Raw genomic sequence first — 24,491 nt, 5'->3', positions numbered from 1 at the left:
TCTTTATGGTCCAGCTCTCACATTGGTACATGACTGCTGGAAAAACCATAGCTTTGACTATATGGACCTGTGTCAGCAAAGGGATGTCTCTTCTTTTTAATATGCTGGGTTTGTCATAGCTTTCCTTGCAAGGAGCAAGCGCCTTTTAATTTCATGGCTGCTGTCACCATCCGCAGTGATTTTGGAGCCCAAGAACATAAAGTCTGTCACTGTTTCCCCATCTGTTTGCCACAAAGTGATGGGACCGGATGCCATGATTTTAGTTTTTTGAATGTTGGGTTTTAAGCCAGTTTTTTCACTCTCTTCTTCCACTTTCATGAAGAGCTCTTTAGTTTTTCTTTGCTTTCTGCCATAAGGGTGGTGTCATCTGCATATTTGAGGTTATTGATATTTCTCCTGGCAGTCTTGATTCCAGCTTGTGCTTCATCCAGTCCGACATTTCTCATGGTGTACTCTGTATAAAAGTTAAATATGCATGGTGAAGGTATACATGCTTGAGGTACACTTTTCCTAATTTTAATTGAAGCCCTATTGTGGGATCATTTTGCTTTAACTTAGGGAAAAAAAGACACTTGCTTATACTTCGTATCAAGTCTAGTACCAGCTGAGTCTCTTATTTTGTCAGCTTTTAAGTTTCCCTTTCATTTTAAAACGGTTGGCTTTGCATTCATTGTGTAGTAAACATTTTAAAATTCTGAAGGTGGATCGTAGTGATTAAAACAAGTATCTAAAGTCTGAAGAGGGGATACTGCAAGATTCAAAGAAATCTAACGACGAGTGACTGAACAATATGCTTGATATATTAAATGATACTTGTATGATCAGGTACATTATAGGTTATATTGACTTTTGTCTTGATCTAGGAACCTGATTAAATCCCTCTGGAGAGAGATTGGCTAAGTTTAGAGACTGACTCTGCCACTTACCAGCTGTGTGAACTTGGGCAACTTGACCTTTTCACACCTGAGGCTCCTCAGTGGAAGAATGTGTGTAAGAATAGTTAACCTCATAGAATCATTTTGAGGAATAAATGGTTTATTATGTGTAGAATGTTGAGCATAATGCCTCGTACAAGGTAAGCAAGCAATGAATGATAGTTCTTTCATCATCAGAAAACATTTTGAGTTAGAATAAATGATTATTCATTAGATGGTACCAACCTTTTGTAAATTAAGTGCTTTTCCCCTGTCTTCTTTCTCTAAGTGGTCGTGCATGACCTAAGGTATTAGTTAGAAAGGACATCAGAGATCATTTGATCCATCCCTACTTTTTATATATTTGGAAAAATTATGCTTCTCTGGAGTTCTGAGCCTGGTAGAATAGATGAAGAAAAGATAGAATAGATAAATCACACTCTCCTGTGATAAGTATGTTTAAAAGAAGTATGCATGAGGAACTTGCAAGAAACTCACAAGTTTCTCAAGTTGTCTCCCTTCATTTTTCCCTATTAATTCATCCTACACGCAGCTGCTGGGTAAATTGTCTTAAACCATAGCCTTGGGTGTCTCTCTTCGGCTCAGGATCTTTAAATTAGCTCCTTCTGTGTGCAAAATAAAGTCCGAACTCTTTAATCTGGTGTTCTTGGCCTGTTATCTCTATCCTCAATTTATTTTCCTAGTATACATGCCACCACTTTTTATATACCTTAACTCTCATGATGAATTCAACTACTTGCTATTCTCAGCATGCTTTCTGGCTTCTTTAGCATTCCCATCCTAGAGGGTCTCCCCTTCTATCTGCCTGTTGAGATACCATCTATTGCTCTTCCTCTAGCTGCAGAACTTCACATGGACTTCATCTGTGGCAGTTCTTTGTTCTAGCACCAATGTGAGGTTTATTTATACAGACTGTTCAGTCATTCGTCATTCATTTATATAGTAATATGTATTGAAGCCAGGTGGCTTGGTGGTAAAAGATCTGCCTGCAAAGCAGGAGATGCAGGTTCAGTTCCTAGGTTGAGAAGACCCCTGGAGAAGGAAATGGCAACCCACTCCAGTATTCTTTGCCTGGGAAATCCCACAGACAGAGGAGCCTGGCAGGCTACAGTCCTTAGGGTCATGAAGAGTCGGACACGACTTAGCGATTAAACAACAAATATATTGAAGCCAGAGAGGAAGACTACTACTAATCTCTTTTTCCCCCGGGCCTGCTGCTAGTGAAATGTAAGAAAACAATTTCACTTGATCTGGGTAAGCATACACACCTGAGTTTGCAGGAAGATTGCAAGAGCAGGTGTATGAGGCTGTGGCTTGCAGTGCAGAGTGGGAGAAGCCTGGAAGGGAAAGGGGAATGTTTAGCCTGTAGTTGGGAGGCTGCTTTTTTTTCAAGTTGATGTGATACTCTGCAAGCAGCAACTCTTGGTTGCATTTCTTTGTTGTGTAGTGAAAGTATTAGGAAGTGGGGTGAGGTGGTGGTGATGGTGGTAGTGGTGATTGCGACTCAGCAGAATATTCCGTAAGTTGTAAACCAAAATTAAGTACCAAGTTTTGTTTTTGTTTTAGCATTTCCTTTAAAACGAAAATATCCATCTTCATGCTTCTAATGAGACATAGCTCTGTGATATATATGGTAAAGATATGTACAACAATATGCATATTGTTTAAACTCCTATTTTTTAAAATTGCCTATGTCCTTGAGATTTACTATGCCAAACTCGTATTTACTTAAAGCGCTATAAAATTGAATCTATTTCATGGTAAAGAAGCCAGGTTTTAAAAAAGATTGTCTAATGTTGAAATGAAGGATAAAACTTTATGGTGTATTCATTTAAATAGTCTTATTTTGTCCCTCTTGAGGTTTATAAACTGCTCCTGTGAGATTATAAACAGTGTTTAATAATCTGGGTCATGACGGGCTTGGGTAGCTGACATGTTCTAGAGGCAAAGGTATTCTTTTCTGCAGAACCACATGTGGTCGATCAGTGGAAACTTCAGTTACAAGCACATGTCTGTTTCACGTATCGCCTGTTAATTTATTGTTAGGCTTTTGCATATGTATCTGAGAAATGTAAGTAGCTCACTATATGTTTCTCCAAGTGTATAGACAGGAAGATAAGGATTTAGCATCCATTCCTGGATGTGGTCATTTAGTATTTGTGGTCTGACTCATTTGGCTTAGGAGTCCCATGTCAGCCCTATGAGCCTTGCTTGTCTTCCCAAGGTAGAACCTCCCAAATCATTCTTCTCCCTTGGAGGTTCGATGCGGGCATGTAACCTAAATTTTGTCAGTTGCATCCAAGAGATCCTATACTACACAGTGAGCGATTGAGGAAGGAGGCTCCACGTGGAACCTCCTTTCTTCCCTTGGTTCTTTTCCTTCACCAGGAATATCTACTGTTAATAATATAATGTGAGCCCTTCCAGGTCATTTTCTGTACAAACATATATACAAATATTTTTCATAAATTAGTTTTAAAAATACATGCAGTAGGCTTTTAAAAAAAAATTTGAGTTGAGCATTTTTTATGTTTGTTTTTCTTGTTTTATGAATTGCCTGTTCATGCTACCTGCTTATTTATTTGCTTAGTTTAAAAACTTTTTTATTAAGGAAGCTAATTCTTATGGTTCCTATTGGTTATATAAAATTTGCCCCTGAGGTTTTGATGTAAAATTTTTAATGTATATTCAAGGTTATTAGTTTTTACTTTGAACTGTATTCCTTCTTCAGAGGTCCTTTTCCTCTCTCTGTTCAACTAATTTGCTTATGGACACACAGCTAGTCTGGTGGCTCAGGCGGTAAAGAATCCACCTGCAATGCAAGAGGCATGGGTTCGATCCCTGGGTTGGGAAGATCCTCTGGAGAAGGAAATGACACCGCACTCCAGTATTCTTGCCTGGAGAATCCCGTGGACGGAGGAGCCTGGTGGGCTACAGTTCATGGGGTCACAACGAGTCGGGCACGACTGAGTGACCAACACTTTTTCACCCAGCTAGTAACCCTGGCAGTTTTGGCTTGAGAACACACTCCCTTAACTAGTATTCTACACATTCCGCCTTTCAAGTGCATCAGCTTTTATGCCATGTGACTGGATGTTGCTTTTGTAAGTCCTAAAACATGCCGAGTACCCATTACCTTCATGTTTAAATGATTTCTTAGATGTAGGACCATTTTTCTAGAAATGAAGAAGGCATTAAACTCTTAAAAAACTGGTAAGATTTCTCTTGGTATGTGTGAGCAGTCTTATACCATCTTAGGGTCCTAATGTGCTGTGCTTTCTGGCCTAGCATGGTGACTAAAAGGATCAGTCTCACAGCCAGACTGCCTGGGGTCAAATCCTAGCTTTGCTGCTTATTATAGGTGGCGCAGTTGGTCAAGAATCTGCCTGTAATGCAAAAAGACATGAGGTGTGGGTTGGGAAGATCCCCTGGAGAAGGAAATGGCAACCCACTTCAGCATCTTGCCTGGGAAATTCCATGGACAGAGGAGCCTGGTGGGTACAGTGCACGCAATTGCAAAGAGTCAGACATGGACTGAGTCTGCTGAACAGGTTACACTGCTGCTGTGTGTTTTAATTTCCTCATCTGACAAATGAGATAATTAAATCGCCCGCTTCATGGGTTGGGGATAAAAACTCTATCAGGGATACGTGTGAAATGTTTCAAATAGAATCAGGTGCATAGTCCATGCATACTTCAAAAGTTGATTTTTGTTCTCTATGTGAAATAAAAAAGGTAACAGACATGAACCACATTTGTAGGACTTCCCTGTAGCTCAGACAGTAAAGAATCTGCGTGCAACACAGGAGACTCGGGTTTGATCCCTGGGTCCGGGAGATCCCTTGGAGAAGGTAATGGCAACCCACTCCAGTATTCTTGCCTGGAGAATCCCATGGACAGAGGAGCCTGATGGGCTACAGTCCGTGGGATCACAAAGAGTGGGATGCGACTGACACTACTACTACTATGAACCACATTTAACTTCCTGTCCCATTACCCATAAGTTTATAGGCGTCTTTACCTATATGTAATCAAATCTTTTTCCTCTCTCGGAGGATAGAAAAGGATTTCTGAGCATTGTTGAGCCCACCTAAGTGTTGAGAACTGTAGCAAGTCTGTTCAATGGTTTCATTTTTGTCATACTCAAAAACTCGGTTCTGAGAGCAGAGAAAGATTCATCTTGGATTTAGGGCCAGGGTAGAAGGATAAAAGGTGAGTAGAATAAAAGTTGAGCTGATTTAATACAGGACCTAGATTAGTCAGAGAAGGATATGACGGTGGGGAGGAAAGAGACAAGGGGAGAATCATAATAAGGTCCAGAAACAGGCTTTTTGTGTAAAAGGTTGAGACCATCACAGATTTTATGTTACTTGGATACCTAACCTATTTTCGGTCTTGGGGAAACAGTCAGCAGAGGTAGGATCAAGGCTTGGACTGGTTGAGATAATTATTTTTTCTCTAAGAACTCTTTCAGCTCTAAAATCTCCATAATTCTTTGGATCTCCTTCTCCTCCTAAACCCCCCAATAATAGCCACACTCTTGAAGTAATTCAGGAACTCAAGTTAAAAATATGTATTTTTCCCTGCTTTAAGAATATATTTGATGGGAGAAAGTCTCAAAAGGGAGGGGATATATATTTAAAAAAAAAAAAAAAGATGCTGATGTGCAGGAAAAAAAGAAAAATAAGAGAGAACATTAAATAATCATACAAAAAAGTTCCACATACTTTCAAAGAGGATTCTTATTTTCAGGTATATTTTTTAATAATTTGCAAGTTATAATGTATAGCCTCAGTGATAAAATATTATAGAATAAAAAAATATATTTGATATCCAGTATTTAACCTTAAAAAGGGGGGAAATCACAGTAATAACAGTTTGATTTTTAGCTTTCTCATAATTTCTTTCTTAAAGAACATTCATTCTTGCAAACAGTTACATAATTTTTCAGGAAAAGGGGATGGAATTATTAAAAGATGAGTATGAAATAGCTGGTGGGCCTCTTAATGTTCTTATGTAAGAGGTGTATTATGTTTTTATACAGGTTATCCAGGATTAATGAGCATGCCATTTACTTAATTTATAAATTAATTTAGACACTTTTCTACACTTCATTGTCCATTCTGCGTAAAATTTTTGATGAGTTAGTTTGCTTAAGGGGACATTAAGCTTTCTCATTCATGTAAAATCTAGTTAGGCCTTTTGGTTCATCTCATGGGCAGAGCATAAAGTACTTGACACAATTTGATCTGACAGCTTTACAGTTATATAACATAGGACGGAAGCTTAAAAACAACAAAAAGAAAGGAGTCACTGATGTTTTTCGTAGCAAGCTGTGTTTCTCTCCAAAACCTTACTAACCTTCTCTGTCTCCCTAAACCTAGCAGAACCAGCTTAAGGCTAGTAATTTACACAGTCTTAAGCTAACCACTATTTTTTAAAATAAACAATTACAAACATTTAGAGGTGAAAAGGTCCTTAGGATTATCCTGTCTAGTTGCATCACGTTACCAATGAGAATGCAGAAGGCTTAAGATGGTAAGTAACTTGCCTAGGGTCACAAAGCTGGCTAGTGGCAAAACTGACCTGGGCATCGGCACAGGATTCCAATACAAGTACTCTTTCTGGTGTCATACGTGAATACAATGTTTAATAACAAGGTGTAGTTGTGATATTTTATAGAAGAGAGTTTCTTATTAACCATGACAAAGAGTATGATATTTGATTTTGCATATTGAGTAAAAAATAATTACACTGGAATGTCTAGGTGCTTGTCTGGATTCATATTCTTCTAGCTCCACTAGTGGTGTGACATTGCCATTTCTTCATCTGTGGAATGGGGCTGATAGAAGTACCTCTTTATATATTACATGCAGCATTCTCTTTAAAGTCTAGTATGTTGTCATTTCTCAGTAAATGTTACGTGCTGCTATTAAGATTTATAATAATTTCCAGTTCTTTCATCTTTTTAAAATACTGATCAGTGATTGTTTAGCCAATAAAGTTTAGCACTGAAATGACCAGTAATAAAAGTAATGGATTTAAGGACAGATTTGAAAACACAGAAATATTTTAGAAGTGGTGAATGTTTGGGCCTTTGGAATTGGGGAAATATTTTCTAATTTTTTCCATATTGAAAGCTATGATGCTATAGTTGTTTTTAAACTGTATTCAAAAATAACAACTTTTAAGTTTGTTGGGAGATGCCCTGGAGGTAAAATGAGAGAGAAAATAGTGAAATAATTTCTTCTGTGGTGAAGAAGAAATACATTCATTTCAAACTAGCTTTGCTGCCGCAAAAGTGATCAACTTAAGGACATTTAGTCATGCTTCAGGGGGAGGAAATGGCAACCCACTTCAGTATTCTTGCCTGGAGAATCCCCATGGACTGAGGAGCCTGGAGGCTATAGTCCATGGGGTCGTAAAAGTCAGACGTGACTTAGCTACTTAACCACCAGTCATGCTTCCATATCTCCAAAAAAGGTTTAAAAAAAAATCCTTTCAATGTTAGTCGCTCAGTTGTGCCTGACTCTGAAACCCCATGGACTGTAGCCCACCAGGCTCCTCCATCCATGGGATTTCCCAGACAAGAATACTGGAGTGGGTTGCCATTTCCATCTCCAGGGGATCTTCCCGACCCAGGGATCAAACCGGGGTCTTCTGCATTACAGACAGACTCTTTACTATCTGAGCCACCAGGGAAATGAATAATATTAAAATCAAGTCAGATGCATCTGGAAATTACCACTTTTCTAGTGCTCCAAGTCTAAAGTTTTTCACTATAAAATAATGAGTCATAAATGTAACACAGAACCCAGTGTTTTACTCACTCTGTAGGATGGGCTTGGGTGTCAGGTCCATGCCTGGATCTGAGATTTGCCACCCACTCTCTCTTTGTGACTTTGGGGAAAAGATTAACGTCTCCAAGGTGGTTTACTTTTCTATAAAATAAGAATATTAATTGGGTCCACCACATATCTTTGCCTCAAGGCTTGAATGAGAGCGCATGGCATTCTTTTAGCACAGTTCTGACACATTCTGGCACTTAATAAAAGTTAGTTATTAAAAAAGAAAGGAAATCACAACTTCTAACCAAATTTTTTCCCTCTGGTAATGCTCATTATGCAAATTTCAGAGTATTTACATGATTGAATTTCAGGAAAACAGAATTGTTCCACTTTGTGTTTAACTAAAAATACAAATAAACCCAGAAGAGATTATTTTTTGTATTTAAAAACTTCAGTTTAAAAAGGTTTAAGAATAAAGGATAATAAATTTCTCTTTTTACAACTAGTCATGTTCTACTTGATTTTGATCTGTAGCAGTGTCTTCTTAATGGTAAGCAAGTGTGCTGACATACTACTGGAGATTTAGGAGATATTTTTAATTGATATTCAGGTGAATATTTAAGTTATGGAAATTTGAATGCTGTTTAGGAAAATGTATAATCTCATATCAAGTTGAGGATTTCATAGGCTTTATAGTTTAGGATGATTAAATGTTTTTTTAAAACTAATCTTCAAACATTAATTTATATTTTATCCTTTACATCATGGTTACTCTTAGCAAATAACAATTTTAAATGTTCCATTCATACCTTATTTTGGTAGTTAATATTTTAGAAAGTCTTTTGAGTTGGTTTAAGAAGAATACTTTTTTTAATTGACCTTGGCATGTAGGATCTTAGTTCCCCTGACCAGGGATCTGACCTGCGCCCCGCCCTGTGGTTGTAGCATGGAGTCTTAGCCACTGGACCTCCAGGGGAAGTCCCAGGAATGCTTTTATTCTTTCTTGAACTTCTGTAGCATATTAAGTGCCTTTGAATGTTTTACTTGGATACAGAGTTGGGATTTTGTCTACAGGAAAGCAAAAACAGTTACTGTACTGCTGCTGCTGCTAAGTCGCTTCAGTCGTGTCCGACTCTGTGCGACCCCATAGACGGCAGCCCACCAGGCTCCCCTGTCCCTGGGATTCTCCAGGCAAGAACACTGGAGTGGGTTGCCATTTCCTTCTCTAATGCATGAAAGTGAAAAGTGAAAGTGAAGTCGCTCAGTCGTGTCCGACTCTTAGCGACCCCATGGACTGCAGCCCGCCAGGCTCCTCCATCCATGGGATTTTCCAGGCAAGAGTACTGGAGTGGGGTGCCATTGCCTTCTCCAGTTACTGTACTAACATTGTTTTAACTAGCGTCCTCCTCATGTACTAACATTGTTTTAACTAGTGTCCTCCTCATGCTTCTTTCGCTTGCTGGTGACCATTTCATGTTTTTAGGTTTTGTAAGAAAAAAAATATTTTTATTTGGCTGCATTGAGTCTTAATTGCAGCACGTGGGATCTAGTTCCCCAACCAGGGATTGAACCTGGGCCCCTTGATTGGGAGTGTGGTGTCTTAACCATCGGACCACTGGGGAAGTCCCGTGTTTCTTCATTATAGTTGATGGTTTGACTGTGAAACATAATGTTGTATTTGCTTAGTTTGCTTTTTCATATTGACTTTGGTAGAGATACAAAGATTTGCCAAACTAATAAGCTTCCTTCAATGTAGAGCTACTGTTGTATTTTAGGATCCCTTTCTAAGTATAACATCTTATTTAGATAAGCTCCTGATGGTTCTCTGTTTTTTTATTTTCTCTTGAAATTCAGTTTTTATTTTCCTCCTTTTCACAAGTTGGCTGGAAGTCCTATGGTATTGCTTTCATAAATAGTGTCACAAGTTTTTCTTACTTTCTCCTTTTATTTAGACATTTACATTTACTAGCAGATGGGTTGAATTTAAGTGTTCTATTTCTAGGTTTTGATTTTTAAAAATTAAAATAAGCTTAATTAAAAAAATTGTATATATATTTACAAATTAAGGTCCCAGTCATATGTACATCAGGTTTTAAAGTTCTTAGGACCAATATTTCAGATTATGGTTAAAAAAAGAACTTCCTCTCATTAACATATCTTCAGAATTCAGAAAAATATATTTAACTGTATGTATAACTTAGTATGTCTTTTTTGTGTTTATCTCATTTCTATTAGATATTCAGTTCCTTGTCTAATGATACTTTTGTTGTATTAAAATAGATTTGAAGGTCACTTTAGAGAAAAGTAACTTATTTTTTCAGTGACTTTTCCCCTAAATTAAAAAAAATAATAATTGGGACTTCAATGGCTAAGACTCTGAGTTCCCATGAGGGGGCCAGGGTTCAATCCCTGGCCAGGGAACTAGATCCCACATGCTGCAGCTAAGACCCAGCACAGCCAAATAAAGAAATATTTCTTTAATGGGCAGAATTAATTTCTTATTTCAGTATATTGTAAGACAGACCAGTGAAACAGTACTACCTATTAAAAAGTCCTGGACTTTCCATTTATTGTTTCTTCTTACTGGTTATTATTATATATATGAGGGCTTGATTTCTCTATGTAATTTTATGTCTTACCATTTTACTACATGTTCTTAATTGTTTGGAATAATTTTTCCATTATTATTATTATTTTGTTTGTTTGTTTGTTTTTCAGTTAAATGTATTATTTGCAAATTGGGGTAGAGATAGTCTCCTTTTCCCCTAACCCATGCACCTGTCCCCCATTGTTATACCTCTAATTGCTTTTTTCTTTAATTTTTTTTAGTTAATTAATTGATTAACTATTGGCTGTGCTGGGTCTTTGTCACTGCGCGTGAGCTTTCTCTGGTTGTGGCTAGTGGGGGCTCCTCTCTAGTTGCTGTGCTCGGGATTCTCATTGCAGTGGCTTCTCTTGTCGTGGAGCGTGGGCTCTGGGGCGTGTGGATCTCAGTAGCTGTGGTTTGTGGGCTCAGTACTTGCAGCATGTGGGCTTAGTTGTCCCATGGCCTGTGGAATCATCCTGGATCAGGGATTGAACCTCTGTTTCTGCATTGGCAGGTGGATTCTTAACCACTGGACCACTAGGGAAGTCTTAACTTTCTCGACTAATTGCATTAGCAAGTACTTATATAATATTATTTATTAGTTAAGTCCTTATTTTTCTTGACTTTAGTGAAAAATCTTTAGTGTCCTCCACCCCCCCTTAAGTTGTTGGCTTCTTTTTTTAACAGCTGTATTCATGAGAGATATAGTTTACAAACTGTAAATTCTCAAAGAGATGGGAATACCAGACCACCTTGCCTCCCTTCTGAGAAACCTGAATGCAGGTCAAGAAGCAACAATTAGAACTAGATGTGGAACAACGGACTGGTTCCACGTTGGGAAAGGAGTACATCAACTTTTGTGCAGAGTATGTCATGTGAAATGGCCAGGCTGGATAAAGCACAAGCTGGAATCAAGATTGCTGGGAGAAATATCAGTAACCTCAAATATGCAGATGACACCGCCCTTATGGCAGAAAGTGAAGAGGAACTAAAGAACCTCTTGATGAAGGTGACAGAGGAGAATGAAAAAGCTGGCTTAAAACTCGGCATTCAAAAAACTGAGATCATGGCATCTGGTCCCATTACTTCATGACAAATAGATGTAGAAAAAATGGAAACAGTGACAGATTTTATTTTCTTGGGCTCCAAATCACTGCGGATGGTGACTGCAGCCATGAAATTAAAAGACACTTGCTGCTTGGAAGAAAAGTCATGACAAACGTAGACAGTGTCTTAGAAAGTGGTGACATTGCTTTGGCAAACATCTGTAAAGTCAAAGCTATGGTTTTCCCAGTAGTAATATGCAGATGTGAGAGTTGGACCATAAAGAAGGCTGAGCATGGAAGGCTTGATGCTTTTGAACTGTGGTGTTGGAGAAGACTCTTGAGAGTCCCTTGACCTGCAAGGAGATCCAACCAGTCAGTCCTAAAGGAAATCAACCCTGAATATTCATTGGAAGGACTGATGCTGAAGCTTCAATACTTTGGCCACCTGATGTGAAGAGCTGGCACATTGGACAAGACCCTGATGCTGGAAAAGATTGAGGGCAGGAGGAGAAGGGGGTGATAGTAGTTGAGATGGTTGGATGACATTATCGACTTGATGGACATGAGTTTGAGCAAACTCCGAGAGATAGTGAAGGACAGGGAAGCCTGGCGTGCTGCAGTCCATGGGGTCACAAAGAGTCAGAAATGACTTAGTGACTGAACGACATTTACCCGTTACAGCTGTACTTCAGTGATTTTTTTTAAAAGTAAATTTATAAGGTTGTTCAACCATCGCCAAAACGTATTTGTAAATGTTTCTGTGATTCTGAAAAGTTCCTGTGTCCTTCTACAGTGACTTATGTTGAGAGGTATATGATGATTTATTTGTATGCGTGTGTGTTTATATCCTATACCTTGTAAATATTTAGTTTTATCATTTAAGGAATTATTCACTTTTTAAAATTGAAGTATAGTGGATTTACATTATTAGTTTCAGATGTGTAAAACAGTGATTCAGTGTTTTTATAGGTTGTATTCCGTTTATGATAAGGTCGTAAAGAATATGCCTGCCAATGCAGGAGATGCAAGAGACTTGGGTTCAATCTCTGGGTCAGGCAGATCCTCTGGAGGAGGGCATAGCAATCCACTCTAGTATTCTTGCGTGGAAAATTCCATAGAGAGAGAAGCCTGGTGGGCTACGGTCCATGGGGTCAAAAAGAGTAGGACATGACTGAGTGTGTGTGTGCACGTGTGCACATGTGCACAGACACACACCCCATTTAAAGTTACTATAAAATAATCATACATTTCCCTGTACAGAACAGTATCTCCTTGTAGCTTCTTTTATACATGGTAGTTTGTACTTCTTAATTCCCTAACTCTGTCTTGCCCCTTTCTGTTTCTTCCTACTGGTAAACACCAGCTTGTTCTCTGTATCCATGAATTTGTTTTGTTATATTCATTTTTTTGTTTTATTTTTTAGATTCCACATATAACTAATAATGTGTAATATTTGTCTTTCTCTGACTTAATTCAGTAAGCATATTACCGTCTAGGTCCATCCATTTTATTCTTTAAAAGAAAAAAATTTCATTCTTTTTTTAATGACTGAGTAATATTCCATTATATATATATACAACACATTAAAAAATCTGATCTTCTTAATCCATTCATCTGTTGATGGAAACTTAGGTTAATATTGTAAATAGTGCTGCTATGAACATTGGGAGGCATGTATCTTTTTGAATTACTATTTTTGTTTTCTTCAGGTATATACCCAGGTATTGGCTTGCAGGATCTTAGTTCCCCAACCAGAGACTGAACCCAGGCCCAGCACGGTGAAAGTGCTGTGTCCTAACCATTGGACCACCAGGAATTCCTTATTTTTAGCTTTGTAAGGACCCTCCATACTGTTTTCCGCAGTGGCTATACCATTTTACATTCCCACCAACAGTGTAGGAGGGTTCCCTTTTCTCCACACCTTCTCTCGTGTTTGTTATTCACGTTCTTTCTGATGATGGCCATTCTTACAGATGTGAGATAATATGTCATTGTGGTTTTGACTTGCATTTCTTTGATAATTAGCGATATTGAGCATGTTTTCATGTGCCTGTTGGCCATCTGTATGTATGGCTTCTTTGGAAAAATGCCTTTTCAGGTCTTCTGCTTGTGTTTTAACTGGTTTGTTTTTTGACATTGAGTTGTGTGAGCTGTTCATATATTTTGGATATTAATTCCTTATTTGTCATACCATTTGCAAATATTTCCTCCTATTCAGTAGGTTGTTTCTTTATTTTATTGATGATTTCCTTTGCTGTGCAAAAGCTTTTCAGTTTAATTAGGTCCCATTTGTTTCTTTTTGCTTTTGTTTCCTTTGCGCTCATAGACAGATCCAGAAAAGTATTGCTGTGCTCTATGTCAAAGCATATTCTACCTATGTTTTCTTCTAGGACTGTTATGATTTATGGTCTTAAGTTTAGGTCTTTAATCCATTTGGAGTTTATTTTTGTAAGTGGTATAAGAAAATGTTTTAAATGGTGTGAGAAAAATGTTTTAATTCCATTCTTTTGCATATAGTTGTCCAGTTTTTCCAGCACTGCTTATTGAAGAGACTGTCTTTTGTCCATTGTATATTCTTATCTCGTTTGTCATAAATTAATTGACCAAAGGTGCATGGGCGTTAATTCTTATTTCATTGCTTGTTTTTAATATGAGTGTTTAAGTTTTCTTTTTGACATACATTTAAATCAGCAGGCTCCAGTAGTCTTTCTTGGCATAGTGAAAAGAAGTCTCCTTGCAGTAAAATGCTGCGCTATTACAATAAAAAGGTTTCTCGGTGCAGGGAGACAGCATTTCTTTTTTCTTTGGAAAACAGTATTTCATACTCTGAAACATTTTGTCCCATGTTGTTTGTTAAAGAGGATGGCATTCCCTGTGGATATGTTGGATAATTGCAGTCATGAGGAACTGGAAAATTCTGCTGAAGATTACATGTCAGATCTGAGGTGTGGGGACCCTGAAAATCCGGAATGTTTTTCTCTTCTCAATATTACGGTAAGGCATCCTGCTGTGATTTTTATCAATCTTTTCCACTGAGTTTATAATGAAGTCAGTATCCTTTTGTTATCTTTTAAAGTATTAACTAATCATCTTTGAAAATTTTATCAGAAGACTTCTCAGTAAAATGGATAAATACTGATTTGTTAGTACAGCAGCATGATCAAATGACTGGTTAGCTATATTTGAGCTAACCCAATTAAATCTACTTTAGATTTGGAAATTGTTGTTTTACAAACATTTTTTATAAAAATCAGCAAAAAAATTAATTAAAAAAATGAAAGAAAAAATCAGCAAAACAGTACATTACACTTTTTTGTGTCACAAACCTTCCTTGTCCCAAAATATTAAAATTTCTGAATATATTTTGATAGGTCATTAGACATAAAATTATTAGAATTCTAGTATGAATTTGATGACAGGCAAATTCTCTAACCTCTTTAGGCCTCAGGTTTTTCTTTTGGCAAATGATGTTTATTTAACGAATTCTTAGCTTCTTCCAGCATCAGTATTTTACAGTTCTTTGAATGGCAGTATTATGTGTAAGTAGGGAATTAGCGTTCCAGACTGTGAAGAATCTGACTGCAATGCAGGAGACCTGGGTTCGATCCCTGGGTTGGGAACATCCTCTGGTGAAGGGAATACCCACTCCAGTATTCTTGCCTGGAGAATTCCATGGACACAGAAGCCTGGCAGTCTACAGTCCTTGGGGTCACAAAGGGTCAGACATGACCAAAAACTTTCATTCATTGAAGGCAGAAAAGATTTAAAGTATTGTATATTATCTCAGGGGAAAAATACCCTAGTGTCTTTTACTAGAAAATGAAATTTTTTCTCCCTCAAGTAATCTAAATAACAGATGATAAAATTTTTAAATCATTTTATAGACCATACCATGCTTTTGTTTTTATTCAGATGCATAGCTAGAGCACAGTGATATTTATTGAAATACTTTCATTTTTCTCCCAAGTTAATAAAATTCCTGCAAAAGCAAAGTATATCTCATTTGGTCTTTTGTTTTTTTCTGGAGACTAGAAATATCCTCTGTGAAAAGAAACTATGCAATTAGTATTAATGTATGTTTAAAATTTTGGTAGAAACATGGTGTTTTGATATTTTCTTTACCAACTCTTCACTAATGTTTAATCAATTGTCATTTCAGATTCCTATTAGCCTGTCAAATGTAGGCTTTGTACCTCTCTATGGTGGAGATCAGACCCAGAAAGTTCTTGCTCTTTTTGCACCTGAGGACTCACTCACAGGTCTCTATTTTGCTTAATCTTTATAAATTGAGGAATTTTTCTCCCCAAACAATTAGAAATTTATTAAAAGATAGCTACATGAAGGGATTTTGAAAAAAAAAATTTCAAACTGTAAATTTAGGAAAATAAAATTTCTCAGTTGGTTAAATATTTAATGAGCTAAATACAATAAGATAGTACAAATGGGGCTGCCACACTGTATTATAAAGTATGGGTATATTTAAGAGTATTCGTAAAAACCTACAAAATAGTAATATCGTGTACTTTAAGATTTCAATGTTAACCATCATTTATTCTCTTTTAGCTGTGGCACTTTACCTTGCTGATCAGTGGTGGGCTATTGATGATATTGTGAAAACATCTGTCCCTTCTAGAGAGGGGCTTAAGCAGGTAACGAGACCCTGTCATTTTAGAAGTGTTTCATAAGAGACCATTTCACAGTGTGTTTCCCATAAACAGTGATAGTTTTTGAAGTTACTGGGCTATTCTCCATCTTAGTATACCTGGTGATAGTAAACCCTTTCATTGTTCCATTGTTATGATGAAGCTGGCACTTAGATTGGGCTTCCTTGGTTTTATGTGAGGATCTGAGTATTGACGGAGGAGGAATGAGAACCTGTGGTTTAATTGATCTGTAGTTACCTACGTCAACTTCAGGTTCTGATTTTTCCTTTTGCATGGGAAAAAGCTTATTCTCTCTGTGTGGTTGCTTAGGTTCTCTGTCTCTAGGAGAGACTGCCCAGGAAACTTGCTTATCAGTAGGGCCATTTTGGGCCGTCATTCAGTGTTCCAAACAGTGTAGTGGAAAGGAGGTCCTCAGTAGCATACTGTAAAACTTAGTTGTCTTTTCTGTCCCAGTCATCATTTTATCAGTTACTTAGAAGATGACATAGTTGGCATGCTTATCAGTTCTTCATGCCACAGTGGTGGAAGAGAGAACTCATCTGTTAAGGCAGAATTAAGAAACAAAGAGAAGGGTCTAACATGATGAAAATAAACTAGTGAAAAAGGTAAAATAGTAATCTATGGGTTCAAAAAATTAACTGTACACCATGAAGATCAAACTAAAACAGCAGCACATATGAAAAAGATTGGGCTTTAGTTAATTAGAAGTAAAATCAAGGGAAGAAAGGAAGCTAATAAAAACCTTAAGTTTCTACAGAAAAGCCCCATTATCTTATCAGTATCTTTAGTTTATATCTGTAGTAGCTGCATCCACTGACATGCAGAGAGACATTAGGGATTTGAAGCCATTTCAAGGGAAAAGACTGGAATGACAGGAGTACCCCAAATCACACGAGATTAGTCTTTTTCTACATTCAGCTTTGATAGGAAATTTAGGAGAATGTAATGGCTGTTTTCAAATATTTATATACTCTGTGGTCCAGAATATCAAGCAAAAGTATAGTTTTTGGAAAAGATATTTCAGCTCAGTGTGAGGAGGAATTTCATGCTGGTCAGAGCTGTTCAAGGAAGGCAAGGGTTGCCTTGTAAGCTGGTGAGCATGGTCATTTCATGGTATTGGAGATCTCTTTCCAGGGAGGTTTTTGGTAGTAGTGTGTGTGTGCCTGATGCTTTTTTCTCTCCCTTCCCCTAATTAGACATTCTTGCTTTTCTTTAAGGAAAGCTGGGGCGGGCGTGTAGATTTCATGGCTAGACTCTTGTTTTTAGCAGTGACAGACACCTGTGGGGAAAACCCCCTCTGATCAGTGTCGGACAGTTGATGAGGGGGTCCCTGTGACTGTGTAGCCCTGCCTGTAGGAGGTGAGGTTCTGCTTCCATTCTGGGACTGACCCAAGTTTTGTTCTCATCAGACTGCCCTGCTGCCATGTCACTGCCCATCCGGGCTGAAGGAGGGGTGTGTGTGTACGTGTGTGAGGGGAGATAGGTATTCCTGAGCGTTGCATAACAAACACATGACTGTTAAATGACCATTTTACCTGGAAAAGATGAGACAGATGCCTTTCCCAAGAGCGTAATTATGGCTTCCCTCATCAAATGAGATGATTGTTTTTAAAGTCTTCAGGGTGACACTAAGCTTTTGTCCCTTTTATTTTCTTTACTTTTTTTTTTTTAATTGTGTAGGCTGGAATGGGTGGAAAGAGTTGAAGCACTAGAGATGTTGGGGGCTGTAGTTAGAGTTTGGGGAGACCTGGGATCTGGGCAGTTGGAAGCCAGAAGTGAACACTGACGGCTCAAGTGGAGATGCTGGACGTTGGTATATTGGAAACCTGCTTGCCTATTTTAGAATTTTGCTGAGAGGCATTATTTCATGCATAATTTGTATCCATAGAAATGGATTGTTATTGGTGTGAATGACTTGGTCTTATCTTTGTGATAATAAAATGGTTTACAAGTCATTTTGAATGTATTCAAAATGCTTTGAATGTCAGTACACGATACGGAAGCAGGGAGTGAGGTAAATTGCATCTCTCAATTGATGCGTATTATAACTGTTGTGCCTGGTGTCTGACTCTCTTTGTAGGTGAGAACTCTTGGGGAGAGAGTGGTTCTATATGTTCTGAATCGAATTATTTATAGAAAGCAGGAAATGGAGAGAAATGAGATCCCATTCCTGTGTCATAGCAGTACTGATTATGCTAAGATTCTGTGGAAGAAAGGAGAGGCCATTGGGTTTTATTCAGTTAAGCCTACAGGTGAGTCTTTAAAAGTTATTTAAAATCTATATTATGTAAACTCACTCTCTGGACCCCACCTATATCAATGTCCCTTTTAAATTAGTATCTCAAGTACAAATTGAGATGATTTTACTCAGTATTTCTTGTGAGTGCTTTGATTCTATGTAAGTGAGGATTGTTAGGAAAGTCTTGAAAAAAAGATTAAACATTTGACAGGAAAATTTTGCCACGTGTGTGAAAAGAGAGTTGTATGTTGAGGCTCAAATTTGTCTTCTTCCCCTCTCATTTCCTTCCCTTTATTTAAAGGTCCTTGTTCTACTTTGATTCCTGTTGCTGTCACTATTACTGACTTTTATCAAAGCCCCTTTCTACCTGTGGACCAGATGCATAGCCTTTCTCTTCTAGTTTTAGCTGATTCAGCCTGATAGATTAAAGGCAGCTTTGCTAATTACCATGAAAAACAAAGTGCTTTAATATATTTAGAGAATCCAAGCAGCTTTGAAATCATTAATCTAGTCAAGTTTGGATTTCTGATCCCAGGACCCAGCTACACCCTGTCCCTGAAAGACTAGCTTCATCTTGCTCTCTGTTCTCCTGTTCATTTAGTTCCCTAGAGCTACTGGAGCCAGAAAAGTCAAGCCTGCTTAGTCCATGTGCGTACTACTCCACACTTAAAACCACCATGTAACAAAGGCAGCCTTGTTCTGCACCTAGGCCAAAAGACCTTTCACAGAGAACGCTCACATTATTTTTCTGTCTTTTTTATATTTCAGACTTGCAAAATTTAGCTCTTGTGATCAAATGCCCTCTAAAGATCTTACCAAATTCCCTGCTCACTTGAATGACAGTTGTGACTAATACCTTAATCATACAATTAGTGGACATTTATGATGAGAATTAGTATACATAGTCAACAAAAGAGAGGTCACTTTTTCTCAAGAATAAATAAAACTGTGATCTCTAGTTTTAAATGGTTGGTGTAGTAAATAAGTCTCCGTTGCTGCTGCTAAGTCGCTTCAGTCGTGTCCGACTCTGTGCGACCCCACAGACAGCAGCCCACCAGGCTCTTCCGTCCCTGGGATTCTCCAGGCAAGAATACTGGAGTGGGTTGCCATTTCCTTCTCTAGTGCATGAAAGGGAAAAGTGAAAGTGAAGTCGCTCAGTCGTGTCCGACTCTTAGCGACCCCATGGACTGTAGCCTACCAGGCTCCTCCATCCATGGGATTTTCCAGGCAAGAGTACTGGAGTGGGGTGCCATTGCCTTCTCCAAGTCTCCGTTAGTATGCTGTTTTATTCTTATATAAATTTGAAGCAGAACCAGTAATCACATAACTCCAGAAAGATACCATCATTTAGAGGCAGAATAATGATGTTTGTTTAGTGGAAGCCTAGTGCTGCATTGCATAAAAGATAGCACTTTATTGGTTTAAAATGTTTTCATACATTTGGGGCTGGAGTATGGTTCAATTACTATATGCTTTATTTTATACAGGATAATTCCTATGGGAATTAGAGGCTTGTTGCTGCTCACAATGGCTACAGCAGGGTTTCCTACTTGAAACTAGCTTATAGACATTTGAAGTACATAAGAGTTTATGCTTTTTCATTTAGAGCGTCTGTAGATGAAAGACACACACAGTTAATACAGGGCACAGCATTCCCCTCTCACTGTTTCTGATCAGTACTTGATTCCAGGCATTGGTCCCTCTTTGATGTGTCTTTCGGGCTCCTCCTCTCCTTTGGAACCTGGCTTCTGTTTTCTGTTTCTGGTATTTAACTCAGTTTCATATGCTCCGGCTTCCAAGTGCTACTTGTCTGCCCCACTTAGCACCTTCCATTCTTCCCTGCTAACTGCCTTACAGCCTGTTTATTTGTCTTTTTCTGCTTTAAGCTCTGGCTCTCATCAGCCAGAGAACAATGGACTTAGATGTGCTTATGCTAGCCTTTGAGCCTCCGTAAGCGTCTAATTCAGTCTGGAAGTAGTTTTCTACAAAGGAAACCCAAATGTAAAATGATTTTAAAAAATTGCCCGGGACAAATAACTGAAACATTTTGTGATAGAACTGTTCATAATGTATTGATACGTATCAGAAAAAAACTGTACCAGTAGCAAAAAGATAAAGTCTTTATTAAATACATTTGTAGTTGAATTAAAAGTCTGTGATTATCACTTATTTTTTATGATTTTTTAAATAGCAAATCAGTATATAGGGTTATTAGTAGGAACATAAAAATTATCTTCATATATAAGAGGAGACTTTGTTTATGAGGTCAAATCTAATTACAGAAAATGAAGTTCAAGAAAATATATAATTTTGGAGGGCCTGAAATAAAGAAATTACCATGAGGGATTTATAGTTTGTTTATCTTTTGGGTTAGGTAGATGTCAGATCATTATAAATAGTTTTTAACAGTAGATCACTGTATAATATCTGATACATAACTATAAAAAGAGCTTGCAGAGTTGAGTAACACCACTGTAATAAGATTTTCTGGTCCCTCCTATGGTTACTAAGTATTTTTATCTATAAAAATAAAAGGAACAGGATTAATGCTTGTTGCGTTTTGTAGTAAGTAATATTTGTTCATGGACTCATAAAAGAAAAAGGTAAGCTCTATATTTCATTAAGAGAGATATTTTCAGTAAAATTTTATTTTTTGCTGAATAGTTTTTCAAATGTATAATATATTTATGTTTTGATCCATTATATACTAATATTAATTATAATGAAAACTCAGAATTACTTTTGAATTGGTACTTAGAACCTTATGGTCACAAGGGTAATTTTAAAAATTTATATTTAAAAAAATTTGTATTTATATACAGATATGGATTTACAGAGGAGAATGATTAGATAATCAATATATAACCCAAACATAAAAATATATTACATCAAGATAACAGTGTGTAGAATAAATATAATAGAAATCGGGGTGGGGAGGAATGATGTAAACTTTTTTTGTTTTTTTTTATTTTTTAAATGTTTATTTATTTCTTTATTTGACTGCACCAGGTCTTAGTTGCAGCATGTGGGATCTAGTTCCCCAACCAGGGATTGAGTTTAGGACCCCTGAATTGGGAGCCTGGAGTCTTAGCCACTGGACCCCCAGGGAAGTCCATGATTTACTGTTAATGGTTAGTTCAGTAGTAAGGAACAGTTTGTTCAGTGTATGATGACAGTTATCAGATCAAATTGATAATAGTTTTCCGGTCCATTTGATACATTTAAAAGCGTAGTGATACAGTTTTTTTCTTTAATCAATATTGTTTATTTGAGAAGGGATGGGGCGACTTCCTGGCAATCCAGTGGTTAAGACTCTGCACTTTTACTACAAGGGAAGTGGGTTAAATACCTGGTCAGGGAACTAAGATCCCCCACATGCCCTAAGGCCAAAAAACAAAAAAGAAACATAGTAAATTTATATAGAGAATCCTGGAAGACACCATGTTAATTAATAGATCATGGTTAACATTACCAAGAATAAAACACATCACTATCAGAGACTCCCAGTATGGTATACTGAGAAGGACATCACATCTTTTCTGTACTATTTTTACCCAAAATGCATAATCTCAATTTTATCATGAGAAAACATTAGATAAAGCCAAATTGGAGGTTATTTTACAAAGTAACTGATCAGTAAGCTCCAAAAGTATCAAGATGAGGAAAGACAAGGAAAGGTGGAGGAAGTGTCAAAGACCAGAGTTTAGGAGACATGAAACTAAATACCATATGGAATCTTGGATTGGATTATGAAACAGAAAAAGGGTATTAGTAGACAAACTGGTGGAAGTTGAATAAGGTCTGCAGTTTCACTGATAGTCTTTTATCAGTGTTGATGTCCTGGTTTTGATAATAGTAATCTGGCTGTGTAAGATGTTAACATTAGGAGCGTTTGGATGAAGGATGTGTGGGAACTCTGCATATTTTTGAAACTTTTCGCTAAGTATGAAATTATTTTTAAGATAAATAGTTGTTTAAAGTGAAGTCGCTCAATTGTGTTCGACATTTTGCGACCCCATGGACTATAGCCAACCAGGCTCCTCTGTCCATGGGATTTTCCAGGCAAGAATACGGGATTGGGTTGCCATTTCCTTCTCCAGAGGATCTTCCTGACCCAGGGAACAAACCTGGGTCTCCTGCATTGTAGGCAGATGCTTTACCATCTGAGCCACCAGGGAAGTCTTGCTAAAAATTACATTCTTTATAATTGAAACTAATGATAGAAATTTTAGATGTTACCAAAGATGTGCGAATACATGTTATGTATTTCAAAATTATTTAATGGTTACTTGAACAAAAAAGTTTCCTTTGAGGAATTTGACTTGTCCAAGAGAAAAAAATATTCTAAAAATGCCAGTTTAAATGGTTCCCCTGGGAAAGGTCTCAACTCATTGTCAGCAATCCCCACCATGTACACTAGTCAACTTCTTAATGTCTCATTCTTAACTATGAACCAATAGCTTAGTTAGGACAAGTCACTAATATGAAAGGTGGAGATCGAAACAAAAACAGAATAAAACCAGTTTGGAAGAGACACATAATGCAAAAACGAAACAACTCAATATTTTTTGAATGTAAGAGTGATTATTACATTCATGGAATGAGAACAATATGTATTTAAAAAATGCCCAAGACTTTCCTTTTGGTACAGTGGATAAGAATCTACCTGCCAGCGCAGGGGACACGGGTTCAATCTCTGGTCAGGTAACTAAGATCCCACATGCCTTATGGCCAAAAAAGGAAACACAGTAAATTTATGTAGAGCATCCTGGCAGACACCATGTTAACTAAGAGATCATGGTCCGGGAAGATTCCACATGCCTCGGAGTAACTAAGCCCGAGACCCTCAACTGCTAAGTCAGTGTGCTGCAGCTACTGAAGCCCCGTGTGCCTGGAGTCTGTGCTCTGCAGCAAGAGAAGCTGGCACAATGAGAAGCCAGTGCACTGCAACAAAGAATAGCCCCCACTCACCACAGCTGTTACCCGTGCACAGCAACAGAGCCCCAGTGCAACCATAAATAAATAATTTACTTAGGAAAAATAAAAGAATGTCCATAGAGCACAATATAAGGAAGATCAAAGTTGATGTTGATTATAAAGGCGAGCAGTCATAGCAACAAAAACAGCAAAAACTCCTAAATGAAGGAAAATATAAAAGAGAGAAAAGATAAAATTAGCAGAACAATCTGAATAACAGATGTTTCAGAAGGAGAGAACAGAGGAACTGGAGGGGAGGAAATCACCAATGAAGTAGTTCAAGAAAACATCTCAGAATTATAGAACATGCATGTCCAAGTTAAAAAGGCCCTTTGAATAGCCATCACAGTGAATTAAAATAGGCCCATCCTGGAGGTAGATTATTGTGAAATTTCAGAACATCTTGGATAGAAAAAAGATTTTGTGAGACTCCACAGAGTGAGAGGGGGATTTATACATAGGATCAAAAATCAGAATGATTTAGATTTTTCAGTAGCAACACTGAATACTCTTAAGTGGAATAATGCCTTTAAGACACTGGGAGAAAGTGATTTTCACTGTAATTCTATACCCAGATTATAAATGAAGTATGAGAGTAAGAGAAGGAAATTTCTACATAGTTAAAAAAAATTTTTTTTAATCTCTCGTGTTGTTTTTGAGGAAGCTAGAAGAATTTATGCTCTATTAAAATAAGGAAGGAAATCAAGAAGGAGATTAGGAAATTAAGAAGAGAAATATCCCCAAATCACAGCTCTGTGATCATTCTGGGGCTTCTCTGTCCCGATTGGAGCCATTAGCTTTATGTAGCTATTTAAATGGAAATTAGTTAAGATGAAATAAAACTTAAAATTGTTTCTCAGTCACATTAGCCACAGTGTAAGTGTCCCTTAGCTGCATGTGGCCACCACGCTGAAGAGCAGAGATACAGAACATTTGCATCATTGCAGAAAGTTCCTTTGGACGGTTCTTTTCTAGAGATTGACTCATCTAGGTTGTAGGAAGTGAGAAAACTCTGGGTCATTGATTCAAAAATACGGAACACCTGATGTGTTTGCACTTATCAAGATGAGTTTTATAAAGTTAAAGGAGACTTTCTTGAGGGATAAGTTAGAGTTAAACACTAATTAATGAGTGATAAACCACTGTTAAGGTGTATCAATAAGCAATGCAGGATAGAAAAGCAATCCTGATATACCACATGGCTCAGTTGTCAAAAGTGTATGTGTGTGTGTATGCATAATGTAATTGCTGAAAA

At 37.5% G+C, this 24,491-nt stretch overlaps 1 protein-coding gene across 14 annotated transcripts in view; it reads left to right on the top strand.

Moving 5' to 3' along the window:
• The window catches only part of FAM169A (family with sequence similarity 169 member A), a 119,255-nt gene that overhangs the window by 53,855 nt on the left and 40,909 nt on the right, over positions 1-24,491 (top strand). For 8 of the 14 annotated variants that reach the window (XM_081520634.1, XM_081520639.1, XM_081520637.1 and 5 more), the window contains exons 2-5: positions 14,216-14,350; positions 15,516-15,615; positions 15,920-16,005; positions 18,101-18,272. In XM_081520634.1, coding sequence (XP_081376760.1) covers positions 14,219-14,350; positions 15,516-15,615; positions 15,920-16,005; positions 18,101-18,272 — 490 coding nt within the window. In that variant the 5' untranslated portion in view covers positions 14,216-14,218. Of the gene's footprint in view, positions 1-14,215; positions 14,351-15,515; positions 15,616-15,919; positions 16,006-17,937; positions 18,035-18,100; positions 18,273-24,491 lie in introns of those variants that run through there. The other 6 variants (XM_081520646.1, XM_081520645.1, XM_081520641.1 and 3 more) reach the window with 3 other exon arrangements.

The sequence above is a fragment of the Giraffa tippelskirchi genome, chromosome 8, assembly GCF_054371585.1.
Source record: "Giraffa tippelskirchi isolate mGirTip1 chromosome 8, T2T-mGirTip1v1.2.pri, whole genome shotgun sequence".
In the NCBI taxonomy this organism is placed as follows: Eukaryota; Metazoa; Chordata; class Mammalia; order Artiodactyla; family Giraffidae; genus Giraffa; species Giraffa tippelskirchi.
The sequence above is the reverse complement of the archived record's forward strand: the minus strand, read 5'-3'. Positions and strand labels throughout refer to the sequence as shown.